This window comes from Mastomys coucha, unplaced genomic scaffold (genome assembly GCF_008632895.1).
Source record: "Mastomys coucha isolate ucsf_1 unplaced genomic scaffold, UCSF_Mcou_1 pScaffold20, whole genome shotgun sequence".
In the NCBI taxonomy this organism is placed as follows: Eukaryota; Metazoa; Chordata; class Mammalia; order Rodentia; family Muridae; genus Mastomys; species Mastomys coucha.
The window spans coordinates 58324174-58335319 of record NW_022196903.1 but is presented as its reverse complement, the minus strand read 5'-3'; the positions used below and the strand labels follow the sequence as shown (position 1 = coordinate 58335319).

The window sequence follows — 11146 nt, the reverse complement described above, 5'->3', positions numbered from 1 at the left end:
TCAAACCCTCATTAGCATACACCTGCTCAGGAGGGACGCATGCGCAGTATATACCCACTCGGGAGGGCTCATGCACAGTATACACCCACTCGGGAGGGGCGCATGAGCAGAATAGTCTGTTGCTACAGTGTATCAGGAACCAGCGCCATCTTGGATATGATAGTCTAAGTGGCCGCTGATCCAAATGGCTGCCTACAAGTAATTACAGTTTATGACCAAACTTAAAAAAATACTGGTTTGCAGGAGAGCAAGCACTATCATATTATATCTGTGAATCTGAATTGCATAGAATTTTATTGGTAGTGTGTATCTCTCTGTGTCTGGAGGGTTGGGGGCTCCAAAATCAGGCATGAAGAGATGCCCTTCTGTTTTATTCTGGGTGTGATCTAGTGGACTAAGAAGGAAACTAAGTCTTTTATCTTCTGTATCTTTCATGCTATTTGAGGCCAAACCAATGAACACTTTAGCACATGAACCAGAGATATTGAGAGAATCTTTGATCCTTTATATGGACACAAGATGTCTCACATTTTACAGAGCAATAGCAACTACCTTACAGAAAATAGTTTATTTTTTTCTTAAAATTTTTATTTATTTATTGTTATAGGGTCCACTTGGATCCAACACAACTTAAACACTATGTCAATATGGAAAATAGAGTTTATTGTAATGAAGCCACTAGTGATTAATCAGGGACAAATGACAGACTCTCCAGCTGAACTGTGTATTGGAGCCAGAGTGTTAGAGATCTTTTAAGCCTGAAAACCACAGATACCTGTGTCAAGTTACAGTAACATTTTCCCACCAATCAAGATTCAGGGAGAGGGGACTTCCCTAGGGACATTTTCCTGTGTGTTACACTTATCCTGTTCTCATTGCTTGGTTTGTCCAACTGTGGTGGTGTGAATTGCCTAGCATTCATGTATTAACTTGACAACCCATGTACATCTCTCTCTCTGCCAAATAGAATGTAGGAACTTTATTTGACCCCTATTCAAAATGGAAATTTTGATCAAAATGGCTTTTGAACCAAAGTTCCTTCCTCCACGTGTGTGTGTGTGTGTGTGTGTGTGTGTGTGTGTGTATGTTTTTCCTGAATATATGTATGTGTATATATATATATATATATATATATATATATATATATATATATATTCAGGAGTATATCCAGTCTCAAGGCATTGAACACCTTCTTCTGGGCTCTGTAGGCATCAGCATACTATAGTGTGTGTACGTATATATATATACATACATATACACACATACATATATACACACCACATGTGAGCCTGGTATACAATGAGCTAGAAGAGGGTATCTAAAACTATGGAACTAAAGTTAGAGGTGATTGTGAATTACTATGTGGGTACTGGAATTGAACCCAGGTACTCTGCAGAGGCAACAAGTGCTCTCAGCTGTTAAATCATTTCAGCAACCCCTCGTAATGGTTTCATTCTATAAAAAATATTAAAACAATCTACACCATATGTATTAGTTGAGTTTTTCTACACAGAAACTATAACATACATAATCCTCTTGGTACATGATCATATACATATATATGATTATGCTCTTCTAGAAAACTCTGATTCTGTTTCCAGCATTTACATGGTGACTAATAAGAGTAACTCCAGTCTCAAGGCATTGAACACCTTCTTCTGGGCTCTGTAGGCATCAGCATACTATAGTGTGTGTATGTATATATGTATGTGTGTGTGTGTACATATATGTATATATGTATATATATGGCCAAAATAGTGATGCACATAAAAATAGATATTTCAATAATGTAAAAATATATATTACATAAAATATATTATGCAGGATTGGTTCATTCAGTTATGGATGTGAAGAAGTAGCAAGGGCAGCCATCTTAAGCTAGAGAACCAGATTGTAGACTGTGATGCCGGTCTAAATCCCAAAGCCCGAGAAGCATCTGATCAATCGTCCTGTTCCCTTTCTTAGTTTAAGGCCTGAGAACTGAGACCGACTCTACTTCTCACATGGAGATTAGGAATATGAGAATGAAAAATATTTATCTGAGTGGGACACGTGAGATTTTTGCAAGCTGAACATGGAAAAAAATTGTTCTTCATCCACCTCTCAGTCCAACGGGAAACCCAATAGACCGGATGGTTGCCATTCCCATAGATGAGGGTGGCTTTTATTCAGGCTACCATATGGTAATCTTTTCACAAAAGACCTAAGAGTGACATTCAGACGTAATATTTGACAACAATATAGGCATCCTCTACAAAGTTGATCACTACATTAAGCAACACTTTGAGATTTTATAGTCCTTCCAGAAAGATGTTTCTTTGTCTATCAAACCCTGGCATTGGAATTCAGCTCTGTCAGGTATTTGTGCTGTGTTATGGAGGAGTCACCTCATCCCAACCTCCATAGATGACGGTTTCCTCTGTCTGCAAGAGGCAGTGAGTACAGAAGCCTGGACTGCTGCAGAAGCAATCTTAGTGAAAGAGCAATTTACTCTTCTAGAAAAGGCAGAGAAAACCTAGCCATCGGAACAGGTAGTTACATTCTTCACCCTCCAGCTATGGCACATGGAACATTTTAAAAGCTGAAAAGATCTTCTCACGGCCTGCACTTCAAAAATAACAGAACTCCCTTCTTCACAGGTGATGCCTGTGATCAATATTCTTTACATTCTAACACAATATAGCAGTTTATAAAGTGTGAGGCTACCAGGAAATCATGTGATTTTGTAATACAAAAATTTCCTTGAAGGCCTAATCCAATAGAAGGCAATATAATTAAATTTATTGTTTTTATAAATTATATGTAAGGGATGAAGTAGCAACAAAATAATTTTATGGTTGGGGGTCACAACAGTAATGTGAACTGTATTAAGGGACTACAGCATTAGGAAGGTGGAGAATCACTGTTCTAAACATTACTGTCTGGGTAAGACTGGCTGTGGAAGCAGCTTTAATCCATTTTTCGTGGCCTTATTTTCCTCTTATGATAAAGTTTGAAGACCTTAAGGGCAGAGTATTACATGTTAATTCTGGAACTCAGTTCCTCACAGTAGAACGTGGGTGGTGTTGGTAAATGGAACAAACAAAATTCAGACAAACAAAAACTGTGGTAGAATACTGTCTCTAGGAAAAACTGTACTGATTCTTTATGGTTTTACTCTGAATAGGCCTTCTTTTTGCATAGTTCTATTATAAACTCAGATTTAGGTTGCTTTATACAGTGTTACTGCTGTAATTATTTTCATGGAAATCCTGGGTCGAGATGCAGCATCAGGAAGAACAGTCTGACTGCAGAATTAATAGAAAATCTTGAGGACCTCGAAAACAAGCTTTGAGTTTCACCTCAATTTTTCTCAAGGATACGTGATGCACCTTGAATATACTATTGTCTGAGTTAAACACCTTACTTCCCAGAAAAACAATATATAAAAGACATAAAATCGGAAAGCTCTTCGCTTTGGTGAGAATTTTCTGTTTTCACATGCCCACTGAACTCAAGGGAACGAAGTCTTCATTCACATAATGCCAACGCAGCACAGACTGATCCAACATTTAGGATTGCGCATCTGTGGTCAAATCCTAACAAACACACTCTGCCCGGTTCATGAAATCTGACAGGATCCCTGCTGGAGGCGATAAGTATGTGAGCATCATGCACATTCAGCCTCTGGCTGCACAACAAACCCTGACAACTTGACAGCTCCTCAGTTGGAAGGCCATTTCCTCTTTTTGAGAAGTGGATAGAGTGGTAGAGGCTGGAGCTTTAATTCCGGACAGATACCTAAAACATCTCCACTGCAGCTATATGAGTGGGAAGGCTTTCTTTGCATCTTTGAAAGCATTATTGTTTGTCCCAATGTTTGATGAAGGATCTGTTCCACACATTAACTGAGCTTCATTTCCCCAACTAATTCACAGTGATCTTAAAACAGCATAGATTAAGAATTTACCAAGTAAATAACTTATGGAACTTACAATTTTGTGGAAAAAAAGTGATCTTTATAAACAAATATGTTAGGGTGCCAACTGGTGCTCATGGTCATATGTACAGGCATATGCGCACATGCACACGCACACGCACACACACATGCACTCATGTATAGAAACACATTCACACATACACATATACACTATCGAATATGTAAAACCGGGAATGTTTAAACTGTTTTTTAAACAAGGAGAAAAAGTTTATTTTGACCCGGGGTCTCTTTAGTTGGGAAGATGGAGTCTGAAAATTCTCAATTGTTCCTCAGCCTTTTCAGTGCTGTAGCTGCAGGTGTGTGTCCCCACATCTGGATTCACAACATTTGAGAGTGCCAACAATATAAAAGATACCTTAGAAAGGCAGTAGTCCATAAGAATCCTTGCAATGTCTAGTGGAAGATCTACATAGTATTTGCTCTTAGGAGAGCCTCAGTCCATTTTTGAAGCTAGAGAGTAGAAGTCTGAACAGTTCCATGGTCATCTGTTACACTTGAAAATGATGTACACATACTTTAATGTCTTTCTATCATTGTTCCTTTAATGCTAGATAATGAGTTCGGACTGAATTACGCACAGGTCGAAGTGACTCCACTGACCTCCAGCTATTATGGAACACACAGGACTTCTAGGGCTGATAGGCTGGAAGCCCTCTTTCGCCCCCTTCATAAGCATTCATGCACCCCAACCATCCTATGCTGAGATATTCTCTTCTCAAACAGTTTTCTGGCTCAGAGATTCTCCTACTTCTCTTGGGTCATGATAGAAGCTTGAGACATGTCCAGGATGAAGCTATTCGGGCCTTACATTTTTTCTGTTGGTGAAACTCTCTTTTTCTCTCCTTTGTTACCCAGTCTAGGATAAGTTTCAAGCTTTGTCATTTTAATCATATCCTACTGTTGTTTGTAATCTCACTTGGTTTACTCCATTACTATAATAAAAGTAAAACAAAAGGACAGCAACTTGATTTAAAAAATAATATCCAGACTGCATCAGTCAAACTCATTCAGTGTGCTGAGGGTGCTGACAAACACAACTAAGATTACTGCTACAGTGAAGTGTTTGCTTTTGTCCTTTGATATGGTATCAGCCCTGCCTAGCAATTCCTCTCTGTCTCCTGTTTGCCACTTTAAGCCTCTGGCTTCCTAATCTCCAATATCTTTTGCTACCATGGTGCCTTTTCCTCTAGTAGATAATCTCAACCTCTGATTTCCATAGTAAAAACCATTATATTCAGTAACTATTGCCTTAGTTCCTTAACACCAGTAACCCCATACTGTGTAAGGTCTTGACTTACTTCTTTTTTCACCCCTTCTTTTGTACTCTGGTGAGCCACACCCATCCTACTTAAGGTCAAGAATACCAGCTACTTCTTCATCCCATTCTCTCCCTTTATGTTCGTTCTTGAAATCAATCATTACTCAACACTATTTTTTCCATCTTCAACTCTTTCTCTTAAGTGACATAGCCAATGACATAGCCATTTAAGAGTCTTAATATTCAAATATGCTTCATTTATTTACATTCTAAATATTCTCCTTTGCATCTTCTCAAAGCTATTTAGTTTCTGCACAAACATGTTAACCTTTTCCCTTTTTATTTGTTTTCTATTTTTGTTCTTTAAATATCTGGCATTGCCATCCATTAAACTTTGTCCATCCAGGAGCTTAGCATAACTGTCCTCTGAGAGGCTTCACCCAGAAGCCAATAGAAAGAGATGCAGAGATCCACAGCCAAAGATGAGATGGAGCTCTCCGAGTCTTATGGAAGTGTTGAGGGAAGGCTTGAAGTCCCAAAGAAGATAGGGACTCCTCAGGAAGACCAACAGAGTCAACTAACTTGGACCCTAGGGATGTCCCAGAGACTGAACCACAAACCAAAGAGTGAACACGAGCTGGACTTAGGCCCCCTGCACATATTTAACACATGTTCAGCTCAGCCTTCATGTGGGTCCTTCAACAATTAGAGTGAGGGCTGTCCCTGAATCTGTTGCTTGCCCACCAGTGGATTGGGTTTTCTTAAATGGTCCACCTTTTCTGGCACCAGTAGCAGAGGGTGAACATAGTCCTACAGTGACTTACTCTGGCAGGGGGGTTATAATGAGGGAGTGAGGCCCAGAGGGGAGCGACCCCTTATCAAAAGAAGGGGAGAGAGGAATAGGGGAGAGGATCTGCATCTGTGTGAGGGCATACTGGGAGGAGGGGAGCAAATATTGGGATGTAAAGTGAATAAAGAAACAATTTTAAGAATAGGTTCACCTCAATAAAAGTTTAGTTACTTAAAAATTAAGATTTGCTTGTCAATGGTAAGTGATTGGTGTATGTTCATACTGTGCAGGGCTCTGATGTGCTCACTTTACTAATACATGTAGTTTAATTCAGCTTAACTTCAGTGTAAAATCTAACTGGAAGGACAATTTCAGAAAACCCAAATCATAATCATGCATGTAATAATGAGAGATAGGCAAGATGATAACAAAGCAAATGTGGTTTATGTAAGTGTAAATATATATCTATATTTAAAATGAAATTAGTGTATTCTAGAAATCGATGAGATCAGAGGCATTAACCTGAATGAAAACCTAGAAAGTAAAAGTGCATTTTGTAGTAATATATTGAAATCAGCAATTCAAAGATGTCTACTATTATTATTTCCAGTAACCATAGTCCTGAGTTCCCAAGTACACACATACACACACACACACACACACACACACACACACACACACACAACACACAACACACACAAACATACACACATACAGACACACACACACACACACAAATAATAGTTGCAAAAGTACAAATAAGAGGCAAACACTGTCATTAAGTCCAGGTGATAAAACAATCTGCAGTAAATGAACAAAAATGTACAGATGATTTACCAGAATTAAAAGCTGAATGAGAAAGCTGAATATAAAAATTCAATAGTACTATTATGACTTTAAAATCTTACCAATAAATGGGAAAAGTTAAAATATGTATTTTTTTTAGTTACAGATTATAAATTAAAGGAGGACTCTCCTACACGAATATCCAAAATGTTTCTAAATGATATTAGGGATGTTCTATAAAGTTGCATTAAGAGAAGACTATACAAATGATGCTGTATTACATTGTCCATTTCTGTGTTTATAAACTTTGAGACTAAGCACAATGTCTGTTATAGGATGAGGGTGCAGATGACAAAAACACTCTAAAACTCCTCCATCCAGGATGAGATCATACTGGTGAATACAGTTTTCATATGCATTGTATACTTACTATTGCAAAGAGTTTGCATTTAAGTCTCATCTGAAAACTACTGCAAACACAGTGGAGTTTAAAGAATGGAATTTCGTTCTTTTCTTAATCCATTTCTTCAAATGAGTTAGTAGGGAGTCATAAAAGGCAGAAGAGTGTGAACATTTGCAAGATCCCTAAGTGCTCCATGACTCGGATGGGGAGTGTGGTCTGAATAAGAATAAATATCAGCAATCATAGAAAAATATTCATAATAAAGGCAAATTAAATGTACTAAGAATGCTATGAAAACCACACTCTCAGGGAAGAAAATAATTCTTGTCATTTAATCAAGTAGCAAAAGACAAATTCTCCATGTGTTCACTGCATCACTGTGCACATCTGAGTATCAATTTGAAAGACAAAAGACACATCTACCTTCCTAAAGAGATAGCAACCAAAAAACAAAACTTGAAAGGGAAACAAAGTCAAAGAGAAATCTAAGATACCCCAAATAGGAAGTAGAATGCTTTATAGTCAGAGAATTTAAACAGAAACCATGAAGATGTATGACTATATCAAGAAATGAAATGAAGCTTAGAAGTCTGACAAATCAGGATGTGTTTTGCTCATGTGGTGGCAAGACTTCCTTATACTGCTCTGGTAAGCGAATGCTGATAAATCTCAATAACAGGTTTGATGATGTCCATAATGTTTAAGGCATGTGTCTTCTATTGTAATTTTACTCTTCCATACAAAAATATATGCACAAGAACAATAGTATATAGTCAATAAGCATATGTATGAACACTGGAACTGTCTTAATGTATAAGCAGTATAATAAATTATGGCACATTTATAAAATAATAGAAAAAGTACAACAATATAAATTAATATATTTCTACTAAATGCCAAAGCAAGGATGAATCAGGTAAACAAGGCAGGACTTTCAGAGCTGGAAAGAGAATATGTAAGAATGAGTACAAGACTGAATACTGGCAAATTCTGCTTCATTAGGTGATAAAGAGATAACCCAATGACCAAATTAAATTTGGAGTACAGTATCAGGCTTGCAATTGAGGGAGTGCATCGGGGTTTTCCCAGTACCTGCTATTATTTTGAAGCATATCCACAACCAATTACCCTCAACATAGTCAACTTCAGACACCCAGACCTTTAGAGCTGTCAGCTCTGTATGCAAACTTACCTGCAGTTTTCCCCTACAAAAATGTTGAAAAATGGCAGGTTCAAAATACATAAAAGTCATTTCTCCAAGGACTATTGTAATTCTCCTTGAGAGAGCTATAGTCACGGTATTCTGTCAAACATCCTTTATTGGTACCTAGCTGTATGATCTGCAGAATATACTAAGGATCATTTCCTGTAAAGTATAATCTCCTGACTACAGACCACACAGAAAATTTCACTTTCTATAGCCAACTTTCAATACTACCGTATTAAACTTACTCAAACACTTATTTTGATTTTGTGCATGTCACAAACTAAAAATCAAACAGCTGGGCTTTGTCTAAATATTTAATTTAGTATTTCATAAAAGCATTAATACAATGACTGAAAGGTGATACAATTTCCCTAGGCAAGCAGTATGTTCTTTCTCTTCAGTTAAATCATTCTAAGGTATGAATCTAATTAATTGTTCCATGAATTTATGTATCTTAAAGTACTCTAAACGCCCAACTGTCTGTCTAAGGAGTGCCCTTCTTCCTTATTCCTGCTCACATGCATTTTAATGATACTGTGATCACATTGCAGAGAATTATATTGGAAAACCACAACAGTATAGAGAAAAGAAATTATAATACGTCTAGGCTTACTTTACGGACACCCCTGCCAAGTTCTTCTCCATAGTTAGTTCCAAGAATTTCGAAGTGGACATTGGGGTTGCCTCCATTTTCTCCAAATTCTAGATCTCCAGTCAGTCCATTAACTCCACCCTAGATGAGGGAATAGACACACTTAAAAGTTCAGAAAAACCAAACAACTAATAATAAAGGATAAAAGAAGTTATAAGCACTCTCCATTCGTAAAATAAAATTTCAAAGAATATGTTTATTAACGGACTAATTTTACTAGATGCACAACACACCCAGGAGTTCTTCTAAAAGTCATCAGAAGACACTTAATTCAATCTCATCCACTTGTCCCCCAAAATAATTTAGGCCCTATGAGCCAATGACTACTCAAAATGGAGCCTGGTTAGAGCTGAGTCTTAGCTCCACAGTGAAGATATGGCCACTATGTTTTGTGAAGCACAGAGGCATATCACCAGAGTACAGGAATATTCAGGAAACTAAAAGACGCTATTCTGGGCACAATTCCAGTTAAATTTGATCTATAATTATACCTTGGAATTTTAAAATGCATCACATAAACTTTTTAGTTTATTTTCTCCTGTGAATTTATTTTCAAAGCAATAAAAATAATTGAATATATTGTTTGCAAAAGATCAAAGAAAAGATTTTGAAGTATTTCATAAGAAATATGTTATTTGCCTGATTTATATATGAACAAGTGTGTGTATCTATAAATATATATCAAAATATTATACTGTTTTAGATTAATATGTACAACTTTATAATTTTACGTTATAGTTATAAAACTTTTAGTAAATACGATAAATTACATTCTTATATAAGCAAAGGTAAATTGGGCTAGACAATGTTTTATGCTCTCAACTGTCTTTGCTCGCACTGAGACTCTGGGAATTTCCAGACTCCATCTTTCCTTCAATCTTTTTTTATTGGATATTTTATTTATTTACATTTCAAATGTTATACCCCTTCCCAGTTTCTGCTCCAGAAACTCCTTATCCCATCCCCTCCCCCTTGCTTCTATAAGGGTGGTCTCCCACCCACCCATCCACTCTTACCTCCCCACCCTGGCACTCCCCTACACTGAGGCATCAAGCTTTCACAGGATCAAGGGCCTTTCCTCCCATTGATGCCTCACAAGGCCATTCTCTGCCACATATGTGGCTGGAACCATGGGTCCCTCCATGTGTATTGCTTGGTTGGTGGTTTAGTCCTGATGCCCTGGAGGGTCTGGTTGATTTATATTGTTCTTCCTATGGGGTTGCAAATCCCTTCAGGTCCTTTAGTCCTTTCTCTAACCCCTCCATTTAGACCTCCCCCCAACCCCCACCCTCGTGCTCAGTCCAATGGTTGGCTGTGAGTATCCACATAGGCATTTGTCAGGCTCTGGCAGAACCTCTCAGGAGACAGCTATATCAGGCTCCTGTCAGCAAGCACTTCTTGGCATCCAAAATAGTGTCTTGGTTTGGTTTCTGTGTATGGGATGGATCACCAGGTATGACAGTCTCTGGATGGTCTTTCCTTCAGTCTCTGCTCCACACTTTGTCTCCATATTTCCTCCCATGAGTATTTTGTTCCCCATGCTAGGAAGGACTGAAGCATCCACACTTGGTCTTCCTTCTTCTTGAGCTTCATATAATCTGTGAGTTGTTTCATGTATATGGCCTCCTCGTGGACAGATGGCCACTTGGGTCATACCTGCTCCTTACTGTTCTTTCTTACTTTGCTCTATAGACCTTCATCTTAGGATTTTAAACTTACTGTGATTTTTCAGTCACTTCAACATTAGTGTATATCTTGGGAAGAATTTTGGCTCTGTAATGACATTTATTTTGACAACAATTAATCTCAGTTTGTGAACTGCGCCAGTTATCACTTTTGTAGTGTTGATGGCTAAACATGTAACACTTGTCTTAACCTGTAGCTCCATTTTTGTCTTTCTTGGCTGGTTTTATGCTATCTGCTCCATCTCACTCTTCCTCTCTGCCTTTTAGACACTCACAGAATACCTACTTCATAAAAGACTTTTAGATAACTATTGTCAACTGCCACGCACACCTGCGTGATGGCGGTATTTGAGGCGAAAACTTCAAGGAAAGTCAGCCTCCTGCCT

The 11146-nt window shown here is 37.9% G+C and overlaps 1 protein-coding gene across 3 annotated transcripts in view; it reads right to left on the bottom strand.

Annotated features, from left to right (window-relative positions):
* Positions 1 to 11146, bottom strand: part of Grid2 (glutamate ionotropic receptor delta type subunit 2) — a 1405618-nt gene that overhangs the window by 562321 nt on the left and 832151 nt on the right. For all 3 annotated transcript variants that reach the window (XM_031382072.1, XM_031382070.1, XM_031382071.1), the window contains one exon: positions 9037 to 9156. In XM_031382072.1, coding sequence (XP_031237932.1) covers positions 9037 to 9156 — 120 coding nt within the window. The remainder of the gene's footprint in view (positions 1 to 9036; positions 9157 to 11146) is intronic.